This window comes from Rana temporaria, chromosome 3 (genome assembly GCF_905171775.1).
Source record: "Rana temporaria chromosome 3, aRanTem1.1, whole genome shotgun sequence".
Lineage (NCBI taxonomy): Eukaryota > Metazoa > Chordata > Amphibia > Anura > Ranidae > Rana > Rana temporaria.
The window spans coordinates 277,385,474-277,411,366 of NC_053491.1; the positions used below are offsets into that span (position 1 = coordinate 277,385,474).

Below are 25,893 nucleotides of genomic sequence, written 5' to 3' on the forward strand. Positions count from 1 at the left end.
GGTCATTACTCAAGCCTATGGCTTGAGGGGAAAGGTTCCCCCGTTTAAGGTTAAAGCACATTCCACTAGAGCGGTGGGTACTTCCTGGGCAGTGCATCATCAAGCCTCCATGGCTCAAGTCTGCAAGGCCGCGACATGGTTGTCTGTCCATACTTTCACTAAATTTTATCAATTGGACATAAGAAAAAATGAGGAGAGCGCCTTTGGGCACAGTGTGCTGCAGACTGCAGTTTGATTCCTCATGTCTAATGGCGCCCGGCTTATCTTTTGGGGTCTCCCTCCCCTCATTGGCATTGCTTTAGGACGTCCCACATAGTAATTACTATGCTTCTCTGTGTCCCGTGATGTACGATAAAGAAAATAGGATTTTTATAACCGCTTACCTGTAAAATCCTTTTCTTGAAGTACATCACGGGACACAGAGCTCCCGCCCCTCTTTTGGGGTATTTGGGACACTTATTGCTTGCTACAAAACTGAGGTACCCGGTATGGGAGGGGTTATATAGGGGAGGGAACTTCTTGCCTTAAGGGCGTGCCAGTGTCCATCACCTGAAGGTAGACTCTATAACCCACATAGTAATTACTATGCTTCTCTGTGTCCCGTGATGTACTTCAAGAAAAGGATTTTACAGGTAAGCTGTTATAAAAATCCTATTATCTGAGTCTGGACCAGCCCTGTGAGGTCAGCAGACAGCGGACTGTAGCCCTGCACTCCTGTGATCCATAGGAGTACAGCCAAATGAGCTTTGGCTGTACTTTAAGGGATAAAGGAAGTCCTCTACTGTTGGGTTATACAGCTACCTACAGGAGGATTTGACATTGTCAAACAAAAAATCTGTAGGCCAACTTAGGGTAGCTCCTTCTCTTCCCAGCATGCATCACTTTTTGTAACTTTTCTGTGATTCTTCAATAATTTTTTTTCTTCCTTCAATCAAGACTGCTTGCTACACACTCAATCTGAGCTCTACATGTCAGCTATCTGGAGGTGCCTTTCCTCTGTCTAACTTTGTGCAGTAGCCTGACCCTGCAGAACTGGATGTTGCATTACAGTTTTTTCAGACTCCATTCTAAATAGCTGTAATTACCTCTGCTTTTGCCATGTTTCTGAAGACTTACTCTGTGGGTAGGTTGATTATGACAGTACACTACTCTTGTGACAGTATGTAAAAATAAAAATTGTATAATATATATATATGTGTAGCACAGGGCTGCCAATGACAGGGGCGCTACTATAAATTTAGGGGGCGTCTGAGCCATAGTTGGGCTTAGACTCTGTTGATTCTATTTAAATTTGCCTCTGTTCTGGCTGTGGTGGTGCTGTGGTTCTCGGCCGTGGCCCAGTGGGGGTGGTGCCCCGCTGTGCATGCTGGGGGGGATGCTTAAGGGGCAGACGCCGTTTTTCGGGGTCTTTCGCCTCGTGGCCCTCCTGGCACAAGGTGGGTGTACGTGATTTCAGTCTTGGGACCACGTTGGTCTAATACTGTGTTCCTATCGAGTAGGCCCAGCTATGCTGGCTGGGGCCTATGGTTTTACAGGGGATCCCAAGCTGTCCGTCCATGTGGAGGAAGCTTCTTATCAAAGAAAACCAGAGGAGGACCTGCCCTGGAGGAGACAAGCAAGCAAGCTGATGTCTTGGGATAGGCCTGATAATCTCGTTAAGGAAAAGGGATCCACTACGCAAATTTGTCTTGCAGTCCGCCGGATTGGCTTAAAGGCTCTTTCTCTGTAAGGCAGGAAGGTCGGGACTTTAAATCCTGTGGCAGAGGATTTCTGGCTATCCATTCTGTGTTCTCAGTTGGTCTGTGGCAGAGAATGTTTCTATACTGTCCGTGCATCATTCTGGCTGCTCGGCCATGTGTGAAGGGTCTATCCGGGTGAGCAATACCCACTCAGAAGTGAGTGGTGAATACTTTTTGTGCATTCTGTACCACGTACCTGAACCTTCCTCTTCTCTCTATACTCTCTTCACAAGTTTTATGCAGCAAAAATAAAGCCTACAGTTGAAGGTTTTACATCTTGTGTGGACATTGCAATTTCTACAAACTTCCTCTCCTGGACAACGAACCGAAAGGTAACGTGCAAAACCCAAAATCTAAACCAGCAGCTCCTATGGGGGTAGTAATACACAATATATATGGTGTGTGTGTGTGTATATATATATATATATATATATATATATATATATATATATATATATATATATATATTGTGTATATATCTGTGTGTGTATATATATATATATATATATATATATATATATATATATATATATATATATATATATATATATATACAGGGCTCAAAATTTCAAGTCCTGAGCTACTAGCCAGGCCTCAAGAGTTACTCGCCACCAGTTGCCCCACCTAATTCATACACTGCCCTGCGCCTAATTGCACCCGTAAACACACCCTCATAGATTATCTCATGGAATTACAATGTTTTATGCAGAATCAAGTTACAAAATTAAATATTACCAACAACAACTTTAACAAAATGGGACAGGGCACTGGGGGCAGACCAGAGGGACAGGGCACTGGAGGCAGACCAGAGGGACATGGCACTAGAACTGGGTCTGTTCCCCATTCTCTTGCTGTCTCCTCTGCAATTCCCATCCATCCTCTCTTTCTCTCCCATTCATCTCATCATCAGGAGCCTGTGTGTGCAGCTCCATGCTTGCATGTCCCCACTTCCCCCTTTTATTCAGGCTGGCAGAGAGGAGAGGAGCTGCAGCACAGCGGGAGGGAGTACAATCCAGCGCTGAGATCCACACAACTGCACAGCCATTGACACCATAGCACAGCGCACACTGACAGTGCACAGCACACATTGAGACCAGTCTGTTCACAGTGCTCAGGCTAAACTGTTGGACACTTACTTAGAGCACAAGGAGAAGAAAACTGCACAAACTAGAAGGCTGCCACTCTCATGTTAGGGCAACTTTCAGTGAGCGTTGCACCGGAGTGGTAATTTTTGCAATCCTCCACCTCTCTCATTACTTTCTGCTCTCCAGCTACATTGGTCGGGGCCCGGGGGAGGGGGGCAGGCTCAGAGAGGTCATACTGTTAGGTCCCATGGCTTAATGAGAATTGTAAGGAGAGCACCTGTGTACTGCTCTGCCTGTGCGTGGCTCACCAGACTACTTTTCCCGAGCATGCACCTTTCCTCTTCGGCCGCCAATCTCATCGAGACTCTAAGTGTAGGCACAGATTGGAGGGAGATTGGTCATGCAGCCCTGTCATCACTCGCCCCCAGCTTAAATCCACTCGCCAAATGCTAGTAGGCAAGTGGAAATTTTTAGGGCTGTATATATACAGTGCCTTGCGAAAGTATTCAGCCCCCTTGAACTTTGCAACCTTTTGCCACATTTCAGGCTTCAAACATAGATATAAAACTGTAATTTTGTTTTGAAGAATCAACAAGTGGGACACAATCATGAAGTGGAACGAAATTTATTGGATATTTCAAACTTTTTTAACAAATAAAAAACTGAAAAATTGGGCGTGCAAAATTATTCAGCCCCTTTACTTTCAGTGCAGCAAACTCTCTCCAGAAGTTCAGTGAGGATCTCTGAATGATCCAATGTTGACCTAAATGACTAATGATGATAAATAGAATCCACCTGTGTGTAATCAAGTCTCCGTATAAATGCACCTGCACTGTAACAGTTTCAGAGGTCAATTTAAAGCGCAGAGAGCATCATGAAGAACAAGGAACACACCAGGCAGGTCCGAGATACTGTTGTGGAAAAGTTTAAAGCCGGATTTGGATACAAAAAGATTTCCCAAGCTTTAAACATCCCAAGGAGCACTGTGCAAGCGATAATATTGAAATGGAAGGAGTATCAGACCACTGCAAATCTACAAAGATCTGGCCGTCCATCTAAACTTTCAGCTCATACAAGGAGAAGACTGATCAGAGATGCAGCCAAGAGGCCCATGATCACTCTGGATGAACTGCAGAGATCTACAGCTGAGGTGGGAGACTCTGTCCATAGGACAACAATCAGTCGTATACTGCACAAATCTGGCCTTTATGGAAGAGTGGCAAGAAGAAAGCCATTTTATAAAGATATCCATAAAAAGTGTTGTTTAAAGTTTGCCACAAGTCACCTGGGAGACACACCAAACATGAGGAAGAAGGTGCTCTGGTCAGATGAAACCAAAATCAAAATTTTTGGCAACGATACAAAATGTTATGTTTGGCGTAAAAGCAACACAGCTCATCACTCTGAACACACCATCCCCACTGTCAAACATGGTGGTGGCAGCATCATGGTTTGGGCCTGCTTTTCTTCAGCAGGGACAGGGAAGATGGTTAAAATTGATGGGAAGATGGATGGAGCCAAATACAGGACCATTCTGGAAGAAAACCTGATGGAGTCTGCAAAAGACCTGAGACTGGGACGGAGATTTGTCTTCCAACAAGACACTGATCCAACACATAAAGCAAAATCTACAAAGGAATGGTTCACAAATAAACATATCCAGGTGTTAGAATGGCCAAGTCAAAGTCCCGACCTGAATCCAATCGAGAATCTGTGGAAAGAACTGAAAACTGCTGTTCACAAACGCTCTCCATCCAACCTCACTGAGCTCGAGCTGTTTTGCAAGGAGGAATGGGCAAAAATGTCAGTCTCTCGATGTGCAAAACTGATAGAGACATACCCCAAGCGACTTACAGCTGTTATCACAGCAAAAGGTGGCGCTACAAAGTACGCACTGATTTTGTGCGAAACGTCGGCTGTTCCTGTTGTTTTGATCTGGTGATGTATCTGCTGTTCATTTAATAAAAGACAACCTGTATGGTTTTTGGAGTGCGGCCATCCATCCTTCATCTATCTTTTATGCTTACAAAGTATTAACTTAAGGGGGCTGGATCAGCCAATCACATGACAGCAACGCAATACATTTAGACATTTGGATGTAGTAAAGACGACTTGCTGAAGTTCAAACCGAGCTTCAGAATAAAGAAGGAGGGGGATTTAAGTGACTTTGAATGTTGTTGGTGCCAGACAGGCTTGTCTGAGTATTTCAAAAACTGCCAATCTAATGGGATTTTCATGCACAACCATCTTTGGCGTTTACAGAGAATGGTCCGAAAAAGAGAAAATATCCAGTGAGCAGCAGTTGTGTGGATGAAAATGCCTTGTTGATGTGAGAGGTCGGGGAGAATGGGTAGACTGGTTTGAGGTGATAGAAAGGCAACAGTAACTCAAAGAACCACTTGTTACAACCAAGGTATGTAGAATACCATCTCTGAACGCACAATATAGCGAACCTTGCAGGAGATGGGCTACAGAAGCAGAAGACCACATTGTGTGCCACTCCTGTCAGCTAAGAACAGTAAACTGATGCTACAATTCGCACAGGCTCACCAAAATTGGATAATAGAAGATTGGAAAAAGGTTGCCTGGTTTCAGCTGTGGCATTCAGATGTTAGGATCAGAATTTGGCGTAAACAACATGAAAGCATGGATCTATCCTGCCTTGTATCAATGGTTCAGGCTGGTGGTGGTGGTGTAATGGTGTGGGTGATATTTTCTTGGCACACTTTTGGCTCTTTAGTACCATTTGAGCATTGTTTAAATGCCATGGCCTACCTGAGTATTGTTGCTGACCATGTCCATCCATTCTTTATGACTACAGTGGGCCCATCTTCTTTTTTTTTTTTCTCCATATGTAATTCATAATTAGTTTTCTAAGGGCAGAGAACAGTGTCCCCGGGAGGGCAATGGGGATCATCTGGAATTTATATAGAATTTTTGGTAAGATAACCATTTTGCAGTAATTAATTCGTCCTATCCATGATATTGCTCTGTTTTCCACCCTTTTTGTTTCTGTCTTAATTTCTCCCAAGCATTTAACCCAAGCAAATTTGTACTTCGTTTTCAGGCGTTGCTCTTCTATCTTGCTTATATTTATGCTCATGATCTCCGTTTTTGTGATGTTTAATTTAAAGTTTGAAATTTCTCCGTATTCACTGCATAGATTTAGAAGGTTTGGAATTGATGTTTTGGGTTCCATTAAATAAAAGAGGACATCGTCTGCAAAAGCCGCAAGTTTGTGTTCTTCCTCTCCTATTTTAACCCCTTTTATTTTTTGAGAGTTTCGGATCCTGGCCAGCAGGGGTTCCAATGAGAGCACGAACAGTAGTGGCGATAAAGGGCACCCCTGCCTTGTACAAAACCCGTCTGATCCGGGTACACCAATTTCGTCATTTCCTGTTTAACTCTCCCGGCCAATACCTTTGCAAACAGTTTTAAATCTGTATTGAGCAGAGATATCGGCCGGTATCCTGAACAGTTTCCGGTGTCCTTACCTTCCTTAGGGATAACAGTGATAGTTGCCTCTGATGCCTCTTTACTTAGTTCATACTCCTTTCCGAGCCCATTGAATTACTGGCATAGCCTTGGCAGAAGTATCTCCTTACATTTTTTGTAATACATTACTGTAAAGCCGTCTGGTCCCGGACTTTTACCTGAGGCAGAGCTTGATAGTGCTAATTTAATTTCGTTTTCCGTAATTTGCCTATCCATCCCCTCTGCGTCTACTTGACTGACTTTTGATAGCCCTGCTTCTTCTAAAAATGCTGTGATTTTATTTTCTTTCTCGCCTTTTTGCCAGTTTTTTTGTTCTACTGAGTATAGTTTTTCGTAATATAATCTAAATGTTTCAGCAATATCTTTCGTTGTATGCAAGACCTCTCCTTTTTAATTTTTAATTTTATCTATATAATTCCTTGATTTCTTTTTTTGTACCATCCGAGCCAGATGTTTGCTTGTTTTGTTTCCCCACCTGTATCTCTCCCTTGCCACCAAGTTAAATTCCCTTCTTGTTTCCTGGTCAATAAGTTCTTTAAGTTCGTTCCGCTTATTAAATAGGTCCAGATATAGGTCTCGTTGTTTACCAGTTTTCTTATGTATTTGTTCTAAATTGAAGATCTCATCAACTAATTTTTCCTTTTTACTATTCATTTCTTTTTTCCTCCTTGCTCCTTCAGAAATTAACACCCCTCTAATCACCGCCTTATGGGCGTCCCATAATGTTGCTGCCGAGATTTCATCTGTCTTATTTGTCTTAAAATACTCCTCTAGTTCTTTTTTAACCCTCGTTAAACTTTTCTCTTCTATTAGTAGTTTCTCATTTAGTCTCCAATTTTGATAGGGCCTTTGATTGTCTATAATATTTATGGATATGCTAATTGGGGCGTGATCGGAAATCGTCATGGTCTCTATTTTTGTCTCGACCACTGCATCTAACATTCTATGCTCGACGAAAATGTGATCGATCCGGGAATAGCTCTCATGTACATGAGAATAAAATGTATAATCTCGTTTGCTTGGGTTAAAGATCCTCCATGTGTCTACTAATTGGCTTCTATGTAGACTACCCTTTACCTTTCTTAATTGCCTTTCTTGAGTTTCTAATGTCTGGTATGTATTATCAACCTTTGTGTCCATACAGAAGTTTAGATCTCCTCCCAGTATTATCTTTCCCCTCCTAAAGTCTTTTAATTTCCCCAAAATTCCCAGGAGGTATTTCATCGGGGAGGTATTCGGTGCATATATGTTTACAAGAGTATATTCCTCCTCCTCTAGTTTTCCCCTTAAGAAGAGGAATCTCCCTTCTGGGTCTGTCAATCGGTCTGTTAGTACAAACCGAGTCCCCTTAGCTATTCCAATTGCTACCCCTCTGGCCCTTTTAGAAATGGTGTCACCATAATACCATATGGGAAAGTCAGGGGAATATAGCCTTATGTTTGATCCTAATGTAAGATGGGTTTCTTGTAGAAAAGCTATATCTGTCCTATACCTCTTCAATTCCTTTAGCACCTTATGTCTCTTTGATGGACTATTGTGACCTTTTACGTTATATGATAGGCATTTAATTACTGGCATCTTGGTTGTTGGTTACGCTTTCTTCTGATTGTTTTGGTGAGATAGGGTATCTTCCCCCCTCCCTCCCCTCCCCCCCTTCCTCCCCCACCTCCCCCCCTTCCTCCCTCCCCCCCACCTCCCCTCCCCCCTCCTCCCCCCCACCCCCTCTATTGGCCTATTAAAGACCACTGAACCATCTTCCATGTCTTGGTTCAGTTTCGCTCTGGGTGAGGTTTGGGAATTCCTCCCCCCCTCCTGTTCTTTCACCAGGAGGGGTGGGGGGGAGGTTGGACCATCTCCTCCCTGTCTCCGGGGGGGTCCTCACAGGTCCCAAAAAACAGTGGCATACAAAAAGAAAAAGAGCCTCCAAAGGGGCCCCCAGGGAGAGAGAGTACATCATAAGACCGAGCAGAGAAATAGAGAGGGGGGGGAGTCCCCACTTCCCCCCCCCCCTCCCGTCTCCGCCTCCCCCCTACTCCCAACCTGGTAGATCAGGCACCTGCATATCCAATTTCCTACAAAAATCATTTAACTCCTCGGGGAATCTCAATGTCGCAGATCTCCCCTCTTTTGTCCCGATTAAACAAGAAGGAAAGCCCCAGTTATATTTGATGTTCAGATCTATCATTTGTTCTAGGAGTGGTTTTAACAACCATCTCCTTGCCAAAGTTTCTGGGGCTACATCGGTAAATATCTGGAGATCTGCCCCTTCAAATACCATCGGGGGATGTCCCCTCAATCTCTTCCAGATTGCTTCTTTATCTTCATATGATCGAAACCTTATTATGACATCTCTTGTTCGCTCGGAGGCCCCTCTTTTCGGATTTCCTACCCGGTGGACCCTTTCGATCCTAATTGGATTGCCTGCTGTTCTTTCCAATAATGGGTTGAATATCATCTGAGTTATTATCCTAAGGTCCTCACCCCTCCTCTCTGGTATAGATCTTATCCTTAGGTTTTGTCTCCGGTTTCTGTTTTCCTGGTCTTCTAGTTTATAGAGAATGTGTCTCTGCTGTAGTTGGATCCGATCAATCTGATCTTTTAATAGGTTTGATTCTTGTTCTTGTTTCTCTAATTGTTCCTCTGCTGATTCTATTCTGGATAACATGTGGCCAAAATCGGTTCTCAGGTTCTGTATTTCACCCTTTATCACATTTTCCAATTTTAACAGCATCTCTGCCATTTCTCTCTTAGAGGGGGACTGTGCGTCTGGACTTTGTTCATCAGCCCTACTGCTTTCCAATCTACTTCCTAGGGGTCCTTCCTCTTGATTCCATAGATGTTTCTCTGGGGTTTTCCTTCTGGGGTTTCTTATCTTCAGCTTTCTTTGCCTTATTTGCTGGTTGTTGCTTAGTCGTTGTCTGAGCTCCAATAGCTCGTGGACTCTCTCCTCTGGTCATGAAAGGTCTTATTGAGCTTGTTGCAGTTATATTGCTTGGAGTGGTAGGGGGTCCCCCCTTTGTCGATCTACTTGTCATTCTGCTCATATTAATCTCCCTCCTTCTGATTCTCTTCCCCAGTTTGACCCCTTATTTCCAACAAACTGATACCGGGGTCGACTTGGCCGGGGTATCAGTATGTCTGATCTGTATTTCTAAGGAATTTCTGAAATTACTTATATGATCCTGTACAGCACAACCGCAGGATATCCAGAGGATTTATTTCTCCTCCGTCTTCCCTTTATTTAAAAAGGGAGAGCGTTGTTCCCCTCCTTTTCATAAAACTTTTCCTCTGTTCATATATTTATAAGCGGTTTTAATTACTACCTGATCAGGCTCTGTACGGACAGGATCTACATGTGCAGAGGTACAATCGAGCGGGGCTCGCCTATTTGCCATTCACAGTTGGGGTATCCGAGAGGGGGGGGCGAATAACTATCGGTTTTCTCCCCCTTCAGTCCCCCTCCTGTTTTTTTCTCTCTCTTTTCCTTCCCCCTTTTTTTATTTTATTTTTATTTTTTTATTTTTTTTCCTCTTTCTACACCCGGGACCGGAAAGAGGGCTCCCTGGGGGCATGCGGAAAAGACCTAAATCAGAGAGCCTCCAGCAGTTCCCTAGTATAGGGGGTACATAAAAAATGTCCTTCAATCAGCAGCCGCAGTCCCAGGGGAATCGGGGGATAAACCCACCTTTAAGGCAGTGTGTTAAGGGACCGGAGCTCCAAAAAGAAAAGAGAGAGAGGGGGGAAAGAAGTGAAGACAGAAAACCAAAATAAATATATTTGTATAGATTTGCCTATACCAGGGGTATTGAATTAAAATTCACGGAGGTCCGATTAGTAACATTTTCTTCCAGCCGAGGTCCGAATCGCAGTTTTGTGCAATTACTTTGATTCTTTACATCACAGCCCAGGGGTGCAGGCGCGACACACAATTCGTTTGAATGGGTTGCTGTGCCTGAGTTTTCTGCTGGGAAAGGGTCCTGTCATCTTTTTAAAAATGCAGCCGCATGGAAGCTGCATGATGCGTTTGTACCATGCAATTTACATGTGCGGGAAATTGCACCTTGCATTTAAGAGTCAATGGTACCCCTACACGTTTTCTGTGCAGCACCTCATTTTGTGCGCAGCTGTTGTCCCCTTCACATCTTCCCCACCACAGCCCTGCCCCCCTTCACATATCCCCCACACAGTATTGCCCCCCTTCACATATCCCCCCACACAGTATTGCCCCCCTTCACATATCCCCCCACACAGTATTGCCCCCCTTCACATATCCCCCCACACAGTATTGCCCCCCTTCACATATCCCCCCACACAGTATTGCCCCCCTTCACATATCCCCCCACACAGTATTGCCCCCTTTAACATATCACCCCACACAGTAATGCCCCCTTCACATATCCCCCCCACACAGTATTGCCCTATCACACATCCCCCCCACACACAGCACTGCCCCCTACACACACACAGCACTGCCCCCCCCCACACACAACACTGCCCCCCCACACACACAACACTGCCCCCCCCACACACATCACTGCCCCCCACACACAGCACTGCCCCCCCACACACATCACTGTCCCCCACACCCCATCCATCACATTTCCATGTATTTTCCTCCCTTCCCTCTCCACTCCTACCTTTCACAGAGCGGAGAGCAGGAGGCGGGACAATCGTGAACTGAAGGCACAGCAGCACTGGGAGGGGCGCGGGAGCTGCCGGGTTGAATTTTCAGTGAACTGGTGATTGGCTGCTAGGACCGCCTCCTAGCAGCCGATCATATCCTGATTTACGTGACAGGCAGCTACCTCTCTGGTCTCGCCCCCAGTCCAGAATTGTCCCGCCTCCCGCCGTCCGCTCCTCTACTCTGCTAATGATAGCGGAGGAGGCTGGGACAAAAGCGGCAACTAAATGGCGAGATCGCCGCGGTCCGTGAAGAGCAGCAGCTCGGGCCGGACTCGGACCGCGGGCCGCCATTTAGTGATGCCCGGCCTATACCATCTTTTCCAGGCTTTCCCACTTGAGATATATATAGTCCCCTTCAGTTAGTTCGTTAGTTAGTTGATTAATTAGTTGGTTAATTAGTGTGTCCTTGTCTACCCTGTTTATTCAGGTTCATTTAAGGCCATCTGGGGCAGGCAGTTGATTATCTCCAAGTTTCCAATTCTCTTCACTACTTCTCCTCTATGTGTCCTCCTGTTCACAGTTTAGTGTACTTATTTTACTTCAGACCATATATTGTAAGACATCATTTCCCCTGTGCATCCAGCAACCATATTTCAGTCATGTAATAAAGGCAATATCTCATTTAACATATCCTGCAGCCAACAGCATATCATAACTTTTTTGGATTTTCCACTGTGCTTATTATGTCTCCCTTCCCAGTAAGTTCAAACAAAACACTGCTAGCCGGTCCTCTGAGCCCCCTTCAGCATAGCTTAATCACTCTACCTAGTATACCTTTTCATTCTGGGTCCGTAGGAGAAGGGGTGCGATAGGAGTCCATCTGCGCTCAGCGTGTCCGCTGGCTCAACATACTCACGTCTGTGTAGATTAATTGCCTGCCAAAGAGCAATGTGGGCTGCGAGTGCTGCTCTCCCGCTGTTGTCGTTGTGCTGTTTCGGATGTCCTGTTTAGCTTACCAGCGTGGACTCCGCTCCTTGATGCAGCGTGGCGTTACCTCCCTATCTGCGGCTCTCAGTGTGACCGGCCACAGGCAGTCCCCACGGCTCCATGGAGGTCGGTGGACGAGATGTGCTGCGAGGTGTACTGCGTGCTGTGTGGGGGATATCTTCTCCTTCACTCGCTACGGTCCGTCCTTCCTCCCATCGTTCCCATAGCTCTTCGCTCCTCACGTCCTCACGTGCACGCGCACCGTGGGCCCATCTTCTGACGGCTATTTCCAGCAGTATAATGCACCATGTCACAAAGCTCAAATCATCTCAAACTGGTTTCTTGAACATGACAATGAGTTCACTACTTCAATGGCCTCCACAGTTATCAGATTTCAATCAAATAGAGCACCTTTGGGATGTGGTGGCATGGGAGATTTTCATTATGGATGTGCAGCCAACAAATCTGCACCAAATGCATGATGCTATCATTTCAACATGGTCCAAAATCTCTGAGGAATGTTTCCAACACCTTGTTGAATTTATGCCACAAAGAATGAAAGCGTTACTAAACCCGCAACAGTAAAATCAGTCTGTATATGCAGTAAAGCATGCTTGTTATACTCACTGGAACCTAAGAGGTTAATTCTCTGCATTGTGTAAAACATTTGTTTGATCCTGGCTTCTCTGATCCTCCCCTCCTTCCTCTATCCCCTAAAAAAATTCTGATAACATAGTCTATGGAGTCAGGCTGTAGATGCTCAGTTTGGTGTGTAATGCAAGAGGGTTTTTTATTTTTAACCACTTAAGGACCGCCTAACGACAATATACGTCGGCAGAATGGCACCGCTGGGCACAATCACGTACCTGTACGTGATTGTATAAAGCCCAGCGGTCCGAAGCTCTGTGACCTCGGCCGCGGGACTCGCGGACCCGATCGCCGCTACAGTCCTGCGATCGGTCCCCAGAGCTGTATGTAAACACAGCTTCCCCGTTCTTCACTGTGGCGCTGTCATCGATTGTGCGTCCCTTTATTAGGGAACACACAATCAATGACGTCAGACCTACAGCCACACCCACCTACAGTTGTAAACACACTTCAGGGAACACATAACCCCTTCAGCGCCCCCTTATGGTTAACTCCCAAACTGCAGCTGTCATTTTTACAATAAACAATGCATTTTTTGCTGTGAAAATGACAATGGTCCCAAAAATGTTTCAAAATTGTCCGAAGTGTCCGCCATAATGTCGCAGTCACGGAAAAAATCGCTGATCGCCGCCATTAGTAGTGACATTTTTTTTTTTAATAAAAATGCAATAAAACTATCCCCTATTTTGTAAACGCTATAAATTTTGCGCAAACCAATCGATAAACGCTTATTGCGGATTTTTTTTACAAAAAATAGGTAGAAGAATACGTATCGGCCTAAACTGAGGAAGAAAAAAAAATGTTATATATGTTTTTGGGGGATATTTATTATAGCAAAAGTAAAAAATATTGATTTTTTTTTTAAATTGAAATTGAAATATTTTTGTTTATAGCGCCAAAAAAAAAACGCAGAGGTGATTAAATACCACCAAAAGAAAGCTCTATTTGTGGGGAAAAAAGGACACCGATTTTGTTTGGGAGCCACGTCGCACGACCGTGCAATTGTCAGTTAAAGCGACGCAGTGCCGAATCGCAAAAAGGGGCATGGTCTTTTACCTGCATTTTGGTTCGGGTATTAAGTGGTTAATAGGAGGATGCATGTGATCCGCACAGGGCTAATCAGCACTGTCCAGACAGAGAGGGCCATGGGTCTTGCAGTCTCATAGGACAGTCAGAAAACTCCTCCTACAAGCTTTAACCAGTGCTTGGCTGGACGTTGATAGAAGTCATAAGACTGCTATATACTGCTAATGAGAAAAGGTGTCTAGCAGTTTATATTTACTAAAATAATTGCATTTCCATGTTCTGTGTACTGTGGGAGATCAGATATAGTGACATATAGGGTCCTGAGTTTAGTAACATTTTAAGGCAGTTCTGAAGGCAAAAGGGGGTCCAACCCAGTACTAGAAAGTTGTGCCTAATAAAGTGACGTGTGTGTGTGTGTGTATATATATTTTTATTTATTTACACCCTGTCAGCAGTTGGTGTCCCTGGTCACCGCCACACCAGTGACAGTGTCCGTGATCTCCTCCACACCAGGTACAATGTCCCTGATCACCGCTATAGCAATCAGTGTCACTATAAGGACTTGTTCACATGTGCTATGCTCTCTGAAGAGCCATCCATATTCGAATCGCTCTTCAGAAAGCATTTGACAGGCAGTAAGGAGGCATTGTATTGTCTCTTCACCACCTGCTTTAACCGCTTGGGTCTCACACAAACAACTCCATTCCCTTAAATGGGTCACGATCGGTGCGAGTACAGGTGTATAATTCTTGCCACAGCTGCGAACCAAAGCATTGCAGCCATGGCATGTGCCTCTGCAGCTAAAGGGGATAGCAGTTGAGGGTGGCTCAACTGCAACGTTTTACTGCCCCCAACCCCACGTGTGAATGAGCCCTATTAGTGCAGCCAGTCACAATTATGCAATCACTGCCACACCAACCACAGTGTCGCCAGACCAGTGTAGCTATAATCAGTGTCCCTGTTTGCCATCACACCAGACCAGTTTTACAAGCAACTGTTTTCCTGATGACCACTGCACCAGTCCCAGTGTCACCAGACCAGTGTATGTCAGCAACAGTGTTTTGTTATAATCGTCACACCAGTGCAGTGTTGCCTCTGCCTGCGGCCTGTACTAACCCTGGCTTGTTTATTGACCACATTTCTACCTGTTGCCAGGACCAATCCTTTGCCTGTTTGCTGACCATGTCGCTGTCTGCGCCTCAACTGATCTATCTGCACATCCCGCTGACTACGTTCCTGCAGGACACCAGTCCCAGCCATCCCCTGTGGATAACTGCACTCCTGGAATCACAGGAACTGTTTTGTTTTTCCTTTCTTTAGCCTTCTGTACTTCCTGGCCAGTGTTCATTGCATTCCTGGGGCAGGCACGTACCAGTAGTCTAGGCTTGCTTGTCTTATAGGAACAGGGGCTGCTATAGGTGATGCTAGACCTTTTACACTTAAAAAAACTGTCCAAAAAGCAGGGGGTCGTCTTATACGCCGGGTCAGCTGCTTGGATGCCTGCTGGATGTGCGGTAATACTGTATGTAGCTTTGTCTACTTACAGTATATACCACTTAGCCAATCCCGGTGAGTGATGTATTCAAATTTATACAGAGCCTGCTCAGGGTTATAGTAACAACATCTGCCAATCCGAGCAGGCTACATACAGTAGCCTGCTCGGATTGTCTTTGAGAGTCAGAGAGGCGTGGGCTGATGATGTTACAGTTTTTGCCAATCCAATTAGGCTTTGTATTCATTAATAGAATACATCACTCGCTGTGATTGGCTCCAGCAAGAAGGAAGAAGAATATGGTTTCAGCAAGAATGAAGAAGCATATGGCTTCAGAAGGAAGAAATATGAAGCGTCGGAAGCCTCGGAAGGGGGGTCGTCTTATACGGTGAGTACAGGCAAAAAATCTTAAACTGTAAAATTAGGGGGTCGTCAGATACGCCCAGTCGCCTTATACACTGGCAAAAACGGTAGCAGAATTGGTCTGGGTTGAAATTTTAAGTGTGTGAGAAATATCTTCTTAAATTGACAACTTTGTATAAGAAAAAATAATAATAATTTCATTCCACATTTTCCAAATACCTATGGCAAAAAAATGAAGTCTTCAAAAGACCCACAATTGGTGTTTGCTTTCCATAATGTGGTCATTTCGTGGGTGTTTCCACTGTCCTGGTGCTCTAGGACCTCCAAAAATGTGATAGTCAGGAATTTAGATACATAAATTAAGGCCCTTAGAAAGCCTGAAGCCGCTCCTTGGATTGTGGGTCCAAGGTATTTAGTAAGAGGCATGGCAAGTTTTTTGAAGTTGAAATTTTTTTGTCGCAATTTTTGGAAAATTAATTAAAAATTGGACACAGACAGTGACATCAAATCAATCTTTGATGTGACTACCCTTTGGCTTCAAACCAGCATCAATTCTACGTACACACAGTGCTTCTGAATGCAGTTTATGAAGAAACTCAACAGTTAGGTTGTTCCAAACATCTTGGAGAACTAACCAATGACCTTCTGTGGTTCTAGGCTGCCTCAGATCCTTATTTTTCTTCACGGAATCCAAAACAGACTTGATGTTGAGATAAGGGCTCTGTGGGGGCCAAACCATCACTTCCAGGACTCCTTGTTCTTTACGCTTAAGATATTTATTAATGACATGGCTACATGTTTGGGATCATTGTCCTGTTGCAGAATACATTTGGGGCCAATCACTCCCTGATTGTATGGCCTGATGGATTCGTATCCCAAACCTGCAAGAAACCTCTGTTAACACTTCTATTTCTGAACACATTCTTAATTTGCATAATTTATTTTCCAGCATTTTTAAAAAAAAATTTACTGCTTCATGTTTTCTAAAACATTACATTTTGACTGAAGTTAGGCTTTAAATGCTGCCCAGCCTTCCAGCCTCTAGTATTTTATATGCATTTTATTTAACATTCATTATATTGGCTATACATCAAGTTATATAATAATATATGCTTTTTATGTCTTCAGATCTATAGCAAGGTTGGCAAACATCAGTGAGGAGACTCTGCACAAAGCAGCTCAGGAGACCGAGGTCACTTTGCAGCATGAGAAGGAGTGGAAACTGGGCAAATGTATCCTGAGATTCCCAGAAATTCTGCAGAAGATCTTAGATGACCTCCTTTTGCATATACTATGTGATTACCTGTATGAGCTGGCCACCACCTTCACAGAGTTCTATGATAATTGCTATTGTGTGGAGAAAGACAGACAGACTGGTTAGTATTGTTTTTTTTTTTTTTTTTCAGCAGCCGTTAAAAAGTATTTTTTTTTTCTAAGCTGTCGATTTGTCTGGACATAATAGTCCTGAACTTAGCCTGTGACTCTAGTTTGAATGGTGAGTAGGGTAAAATTAAATGACGGATGGTGCTGCTGGAAATTAAGTTAATGTAGAGTCGCCAGCAATTCTGATGCATAATTTTTTCCCCCCATTTTAGTGTGAAAACTCTTGCACAATAAATGCCTGTTAACCTGGGGCCCCACAGCAGAATCCCTTTTTTAACGCAGCAGAGAACCCAGCAAGACCGTGAAATGTGGACATTTATTCTGTTACATGGAGTTTTGCAATAGAACCATAAAATCTCAAAATATTGGTGATGCGCCGCAATTTCCAGGTATGCCTGGAGACACACATTCACCCGCACAGAAAAAATTGGAAGAGGTTGGAAATAAAGCATAGTTGGTCTCTTCTGATTACAATTAAGAAGAATGAGATAAGCAGCTAAAACTGCTGCTGCTCTGTTTGAAAAGTCTACCAAAGACCCTTTTACACTCAAAGAGCTATAGATCTTAGTTCATTTATGTCTCTCAGTGCTGTCTTTTACATTGACTGGTGACTACTGATTTAACCTTTAACCACTTAGGGACCAGGCCTGTTTTTCAAACGTGTTGTTTACACTTTAAAATCCCAGTGGGAACATCTCGTTGATCTTGTCTTATGACATCCGCCCGGATCGTTTCCTGAGGAGCCGCCGAGCGGTGCGTTCTGTCACTGGTTGCATCCACAAGCCACAGCCAACGACTGATCAGCCACTGTGCCCATTAAACACTGCCACTATCTATGCCATTAAAAGCAGCCACTGTGCCTTCAAACGCAGCCACTGTGCCTTCAAACGCAGCCACTGTGCCTTCAAACGCAGCCACTGTGCCTTCAAACGCAGCCACTGTGCCTTCAAACGCAGCCACTGTGCCTTCAAACACTGCCACTGTGCCATTAAATGCAGCCACTGTGCTCATCAAACGCGCAGCCACTGTGCCATTAAATGCAGCCACTGTGCTCATTAAATGCAGCCACTGTGCCCTTCAAACGCAGCCATTGTGCCCTCAAATGCAGCCACTATGCCCTCAAATGCAGCCAATATGCCCTCAAACGCAGCCACTGTGCCCTTCAAACGCAGCCACTGTGCCCTTCAAACGCAGCCACTGTGCCCTTCAAACGCAGCCACTGTACCCACTGTACGCATCCACTGTACCCACTTTACGCAGCCACTGTGCCATCAAAGGCAGCCACTGTGCCCATGAAACACAGCCACTATGCCATTAAAAGCAGCCACTGTGCCCTCAAATGCAGCCACTGTGCCCATGAAACACAGCCACTATGCCATTAAAAGCAGCCACTGTGCCCATGAAGCGCAGTCACTGTGCCTATTAAATACAGCCACTGTGCCTATTAAATACAGTCACTGTGCCATCAAACGCTCCCACTGTGCCATAAAATGCTGTATACAGGGCTCCCAAAAATGAACTGGGCAGTGCTGCCGAAGCGTCTGCAAAACATTTCGGCAGCATGGGCGCTTTTAACCCTAGTATTAATACACAAACATATGAGGCTATTAAGAACCTGCTCAAATCGGTGTGCAATCAAAAAATAAATTGAGATTGTTGCTTCCAAATTGTGTTTTTTATTGATTTATTTTTTTATTTTTTTTCCAAATCTGTATCATTATTTTTATTATGGATTTTTTATTCCATAAAATGAAACTTTAAAATAAATGACAGAAGCAGCTCCCCCCCCCCCATCCCAGTTATCAGAGGAGTACAGAGCGCTGGACACAAACCGAAACACCCCTCCCTGTTGTCACACCAGCTCAGGGCCGCTCAGGTGGTGTAACTGGTCGACGGACTACATGCCAACGCACCCTCCCCCTTATAACAGCATACCTCGGGTGGCAGAGGACAGTGGACACCAACATTGCAATTCGACACCCTCATGCCTGTTACCGCACCAGCATAGGGTGGGTGGCTTAGTTCAGAAACACCCAGGCGACAGCTGGGGTTCGGGGAGGACAGGGCAGTGTGCAGTGCTGCCAGGGCTGAGAATAGTTTACAGGCTCAGCAGTAGTGAGAGAGAGGAGAAGGAGGGGAAAAAAAGACACACATGCCAGGCTAGCACGGCCGTGGCGCCGGGAGGTCCAAAAAACTACCATAGAGAGCCAGGGCTTTTTGCCGCACTCACACCCCCCCCTAACAACGCCATTGGATACAGTCCCAAAAGGAAACTATACAACCCTTTTCACACCAACGGTGTTAATCCAGTCTATCAAGGTCACTACTGGCAATTACAGCACCTATAGCTGTAAAGATATCCAAGCTTTCCTATTAAAAAAAAAAAAACAGTATTTTTCAGTTTTTTGAAAGATCCATGTAGCTTATAGGAAATGTATGCCAATGAGTAGGCAGGTGATGTAAAGTCCAGTGAGTAGGCAGGTGATGTAAAATGTCTCAACAGGAACTAGTGGTGTCATCATGTGGGCTATGCAGTTTGGCAGGCAGGAGTATTAAAATCCCAGTGAAGAGATTTACAAATGTTTTGGCAGGTTAAAGCTTTTAGGTAGGAGAAGTCTCTAAAGCCTCTTACACATGATCGGATTTTCCAACAGGAATTGTGTGATGACAGGCTGTTGGCGGAAAATCTGACTGTTTGTATGCTCCATTGGACAATTGCTGTCGGATTTTCCACAGACAAATGTTGGATGGCAGACGGTCTGTTGTTGGATTTTTGGAGCGTGTGTACACAAGTCCAAAGTACAAACAGGCATGCTCGGAAGCCATGCTCACCAAACACAACATTGGCAGAAGGTGCCCAAAGGGTGGCGCTAAAGAGCTTAAAATGTTGTAGTTTGTAACTACGTTCGTGTTTGTTGGCCAACAATTGTGTGCCGTTTGTATGCAAGAAAAGTTCCTGGCCAACGCCCTTCAGTCAAAAGTCTGAGGCTTTGTCTGCGAAAAATCTGATCGTGTGTACAAGGCTTAAGTGTATTATCTACCCAAGTTGACGCAATTTGCTTATGTAATCAGGTTTTCACACTTTCCTCTGAGACATAACTGGCAGGAGAGGACTATGGACTTGGACCAGGATATTCAGCGTGATGTCTTTTGTTCTGACACTCACCCTTAAAGGATATCTGAGCCCATGAAAAAATAATGAATATAATGTATCTTACCAGTCCTTAGCTTGAAAAAATTAAACTTTCTCTTTCGTTCCTAGACGGACACAGCCTTCTTTGACATTAGGGTTATGCTTCTTCCTACCAGGAGATTTAGGCAGAATTTTACAGCACTTAAGGTGTTAAAACCTTTCCTTCATACCGCTCCTCCCAGGGGGCGTGGCTCCCCCAGGCATAACCCACACCCTGCTCTAGCAGCCTTCAGTCTTTTTCTGCCTAACGACAGGAGAGTCAGGCGCTCTCTGGAGTCCTGTACTCTGGAGTTTTTTTCTTGCGATTTTTCTCGCTTTTATTATTTTGTTCCTGCATTTTTTGCTCCAGGGGCGGCTGGGGAACTTCGGTTCTAGGGCACACATATGACCGGTCTCTATGGCTTGGTCAAAGTGTGTCTGGCCGACAGCCATGCCGTTTACGGACGTTGGTTCTGTCTGGGATACCTCCAGCCGGGTAGTCGCAGGACAGGTAAGTAGTGGCCCCTTACTTAGGTAAGTGGTCTGGCTGGAATGTTCCCTTGGGAGGTCGACTGAGGGTTTTTTCCCTGCTTTCCTTTCTCCCTTATTCCTCTCCCTCCTTCCCTTTTGGGTAACGGCTGTGAGGGTTTTTTTTTCTGGGGCTCATGTACACCACGGACCGTGTGTGTAGCGGGGGCTGTGTGTTGTCACTACAGGGGGCTGTGGTGTTCACTACAGGGCCTTTACAGTGTGCTGTGAGGTGATTTTTTGTGTGGCTATTTCCTGTGTCACTGTCTTTTTAAATGCTGCGCAACGGCCGCCATTTTGCCGGAGCCGCGCTCTATATAGCTCGGCGGCCATTTTCTTGTGGTCCTATGCTGTTTTCTCAGCATTCGGCGGCCATCTTGCTTTTCGTTTGGCCTCGTGTGAAGGCTTTGGCGCTGCAAAAAAGACCGCAAATCTGTCTGAGGAGACACAGACGCAGCGCTGCACGGCTCTCAGCACACTATGGAGCCTGAACCAGGTACTCCCTCCCCAGCAATGCCTGAGTTAACCCTTGACGCCCCTTCCCCTGCCACATCTGTTGAGGCAATGTCGGCTTTCCTGGAGTCCTTTCTTGCCAGGTTTGAAGCAGCTAGTGCCCGGATGGTGGGTAAAAAGCGCCCCCTCCCTGAGCCTGCTTCTGGGGATATCTCTGACACAGAATCTGACAATGCTATTGCTGCTTCTGGTTCTGTAGTGTCAGAGGATGTGGGCTTGACCCACATGGACAGTGAGGATGACTCTGCTGCAGAGTCAGCTGCTGACAAGGAATTTGTTGGAGCTCCAATTTCTGCGGTGCGTGAGACTCTAAATATTAAGGATGTGGCAGAGACACCAGCCTTGTCAGTCCCTTTTGGGTTCCGCAAACCGCCACGCACCGCTAAAGTGTTTCCTTGTGTTCCTTATTTGGACAATATGTTATACAAGGCATGGGATACACCGCAAAAAAATGTTCCAAAAAACTTTGCAACCCGTTACCCCCTTGAGGAGGACTTCTTAAAAAAGTGGGTCTCTCCTCCGTCAGTGGACCCTCCCGTGTCCAGACTGAGCAAGGCCACCACGTTGCCTGTGGAAGGGGCTCCTGCATTTAAGGACCCTGCTGATAGGAGAGTGGATTCTGTGGCCCGCTCCGTTTTTACGGTGGTGGGTTCGGCGGTGAGGCTGGGTCCCTGGTGGCACAGACCCTGACGGAAAGGGCGAAGCTCCTGCTGCAGGACCTGGAAGACCGGGGCGCTCCCGAGTCCTCTACGGACCTGGCTGAACAATTGGTTCAGGGTCTAAAATTTCTCTGCGAGGCGGCCATGGATACGATGCCTTTGCTTTCCAGGGCTTCCGTCTACGCAGTGGTTCTGCGCCGCCTTGTGTGGCTGAAATGCTGGTCGGCTGACCAGTCCTCTAAAAAGGCTTTGGTGGATTTGCCCTTTAAGGGCGAACGGCTTTTTGGGGCATCCCTGGATGACATCATTAAGGATGCCACGGGTGGTAAGAGCACATTGCTCCCACAGTCTGGGAAGGGTAAGGAACCTTGCCGCAAGCAAGGCCCTACCTTTACTACCCCTAAGCGTTTTTTTCGTGCGCCCAGCACAGCGGGAAAGGGTTCGCAAGGTGCTAAAGCCCCCGCTGCAGGGTAGAAGCGCACCTGGTTCCGCAAGCCCAACAAGCCTGCGGACAAGCCTGCTTTCGCATGAAGGTCTGCCCCCGCCCGGGTCTCGGGTGGGGGGACGAATTCGCAGATCGGTGGAAATCTCTTCTATCCGACTGTTGGGTTTGCGAGGTGGTTGCCTCAGGGTACAAGATAGAGTTTCTCTCTTGTCCCCCAAACAGATTTTTTCCCTCCAACCTCCTGCTTTCTACGGCTCGTCGGCTGGCCCTGTCCGGGGCTGTCCAGGATCTTCTGGACAGGGGGGTGATTGTGCCGGTTCCCTCGCAGGAACGGTTTCAGGGGTTTTATTCCAATCTGTTCGTGGTCCCCAAGAAGGAAGGGGTTCGCCCTATCCTGGACCTCAAGGCCCTCAATTGCTTTGTCAAGGTGCAAAAATTCAGGATGGAGTCGGTTCGATCGATCATAGCGGCCCTCCACCAGGGGGACTTCATGGCGTCCTTGGACATCATGGACGCATACCTGCATGTTCCCATTTGCACAAGACACCAAAGGTATCTGCGCTTTGCGATCGGAAAAGGACCACTTTCAATTTGTGGCCCTCCCGTTCGGTCTGGCTTCGGCACCGCAGGTTTTCACCAAGGTGCTCGCCCCGATACTAGCCCTGCTAAGGCAGCGAGGGATCGCTATTGTGGGATATCTGGACGACCTTCTGAGTGCTTCCTCAGGCTCACTCTTAATTAGAGGACGTGTCTATCACGTGTCAGACTCTCCAAGAGTTTGGCTGGCTTCTGAATCTCCGGAAGTCAGTGCTGGTTCCGTCCCAGCGACTGGAACACCTGGGTCTAGTCTTGGATTCGGTGGAGGCGAGAGTGTTCCTCCCGTCGGAAAGACGGGAGGACTTAGGAAGTCGTTTTGCCAATTCTGAACTCCCGGGATGTACACGGCCGACAGAGCCGGAACGGACCTTTCGGCCCACCGAAGGATGTGTGCGACCTCTGTCGCTGCAGCCGAGCTCCTCGTGCCGCCCTGATGATTGGCATACGCCACGGCCGCGGCGTTGTCGGACTGGATCCTGACCGGACGGTCCTGCAGCTCCAGGGACCACCTGGCAATGCACAGCTTGATTGCTCGGAGCTCCAGAACATTGATCGGCAGGTGGGACTCTTCCCGAGTCCAGCGCCCCTGGGCTGACTGGGTGCCCCAAACGCCCCCCTCCAGTCTCGTCGGCCACCATTTCCAGGTGGATCCGACAGGTTGTGCTTCAGGCCTATGCCCTGAAGGGGCGGGCGCCTCCTTTTTGGGTCACGGCGCATTCGACCAGGGCGATCTGGGGCTTTCCGACATCAAGCCTCTGTGTTACAGGTGTGTAAGGCAGCGACCTGGTCGTCGGTCCACACTTTTTCAACGTTTTTTATAAGGTGGATGTGAGTGCATCTTCTGATGCCTCCCTCGGCCGCAGGGTGTTACAGGTGGCAGTTTAAGGTTGGAGTTCCTCCGTTGAGTAACTCCGGTTTTGTTTAGGGTGTAACCTGGTTTGCTGTGTTATTTTTCCCACCCCTCGAAATTTTTGGACACTGCTTGGGGACGTCCCTAATGTCAAAGAAGGCTGTGTCCATCTATGAACGAAAGAGAAAATAGGATTTTTGTACTCACCGTAAAATCCATTTCTCTGAGTTCATAGACGGACACAGCACCCACCCCTCCTTTGTTTGTACTGCTTGTTACGAACTGAAGGCTGCTAGAGCAGGGTGTGGGTTATGCCTGGGGGAGCCACGCCCCCTGGCAGGAGCGGTATGAAGGAAAGGTTTTAACACCTTAAGTGCTGTAAAATTCTGCCTAAATCTCCTAGTAGGAAGAAGCATAACCCTAATGTCAAAGAAGGCTGTGTCCGTCTATGAACTCAGAGAAATGGATTTTACGGTGAGTACAAAAATCCTATTTTTTTAGCAAGTACAGGAAAAATATGTTAAAGCGGTTGTAAACCGCACAGGTGTTTAATGAACCCCCCCAACAACCTGCAAGGCAATGGCATATTGTGCTTGTATGCATCGCATACTAGCACATTCTGAAATACTCGCCTTAAAACAAAGCCCTCCAGCGCTCTAAAGTCACCGCTGAGAGGGCTGACAGGGGGTTTTCCTTCCTGGTTCGCAAGCTCCGGCTATGTGAGTTGCCGGAGCCGCAATGACGTCGCTCCCACACATGCGCGGGAGCCCCCGTTTCCAGCACGACATTCTGGACCTTTAGAGCAGTGTTTCTCAACTCCAGTCCTCGGGGCGCACCAACAGGTCATGTTTTCAGGATTTCCCTCAGATCAAACTGCTGTGGTAATTACTAAGGCAGTGAAACTGATAAAATCACCTGTGCACAATAATGGAAAGCCTGAAAACATGACCTGTTGGTGCGCCCCGAGGACTGGAGTTGAGAAACACTGCTTTAGAGCACATGCGCCAGTGATGAAACTGGCTGCAGGCAAGGTGAATATCTCCTAAACGGTACACACTTAAGAGATATTCATTTTACCTACAGGTTAGCCTTATTATAGGCTTACCTGTAGGTAAAAATGACCAAGCAGGGTTTACAACCGCTTTAATCCTGCCTTTAATGCAGTAACCTTGTGACTTCCTGTGAGCTGAAGCATAAAGCAATGTAATGTTTTTTTAGTAAACCACTAATCTTTTTATGCCCCATGTAATGGAAATGAGGAGATTAAAGGGGTGTTTTAAGTCCATCCTGGTTAGCAACCATAGCTTCCTTCATAGATACAGTGAGTGAGTAAGTGTAGCTATCCAAGGTCAGGAAGTGTATTATTGTTAGAATTATGAAGTGAAACTAAAGGGGGGGGGGGAGAACCCCTGGGGGAAAAAACAAAGCTAATCAAGCCACCACATCTATGGACAGGGTAAGATGCAATATATTATTTTTTTTTTTTGTGTTTTAATGCATACCATTAGTACAAACATTTCATTATGATAGTTGTAGTTTATGACTTATTTATAATTTTGTAATTGGCACTGCTTTGCTGAAAAAAACACTGTCAAATATGCATGGCACTGATGTACACATCCGTTTCTTATGTTCTGCTCTGTTTTGTAACCTGGTTTGTATTTTTCAGGTAACGTTGTCAAGATAAACATGGGCAGGATGTTGTTGTCTGATGCTACAGCTGCCGTAATGGCCAAAGGGTTCGAAATCTTGGACATTAAACCAGTCCAGAGGATGTGAGAATATATTGAGCTATATTTCTTCAATAAATGCAATTGTATCAGATGTCAATTTTCCAAAAACTGAACAATAAAATTCTTTAATTTACTTTATTCAGCTTTTTTTTCCTAACATATGAAACACTCATTTTGAAAAATATTTTTTTTTTACCATGTTTAGTGGCTGTGCAAATTGTTTTGTATTTTAATTTCACAAAGTGTATCCTTTTCATTTCAATCTGCAATATTTTTTCTGAAAAAATAAGAAAAAGGAGGTTCCTACCTTTATTCACTTTAATAAAATTACACCACAGTGCGTTTACAAAATATATGATATAGCTGCCCCTTTAAGTGCACTAATAGACACTTGTGACCAGTAAAAAATAAAAAAGTGTGGGGGGGGGGGTGTGGTTAAGTTATGTGAAGCTCCTTAATTTTTTATGTTTTTTCTGAAACTGCCCAAAAACAATATGAAAATGTCCCTTTCGTGTTGGTGTTCTATACACTGGTAATAAATTAACCACCTCAATA

The 25,893-nt window shown here is 45.6% G+C and overlaps 1 protein-coding gene across 1 annotated transcript in view; it reads left to right on the top strand.

Moving 5' to 3' along the window:
* RARS1 (arginyl-tRNA synthetase 1) overlaps window positions 1-25,476 on the top strand; it is a 165,360-nt gene extending 139,884 nt beyond the window's left edge. Inside the window, exons 14-15 of the mRNA XM_040344670.1 lie at window positions 16,587-16,834; window positions 25,275-25,476. Of these exons, the coding sequence (XP_040200604.1) occupies window positions 16,587-16,834; window positions 25,275-25,384 (358 nt within the window). The 3' untranslated portion in view covers window positions 25,385-25,476. The remainder of the gene's footprint in view (window positions 1-16,586; window positions 16,835-25,274) is intronic.
* The last annotated feature ends 417 nt before the right edge of the window (window positions 25,477-25,893 follow it).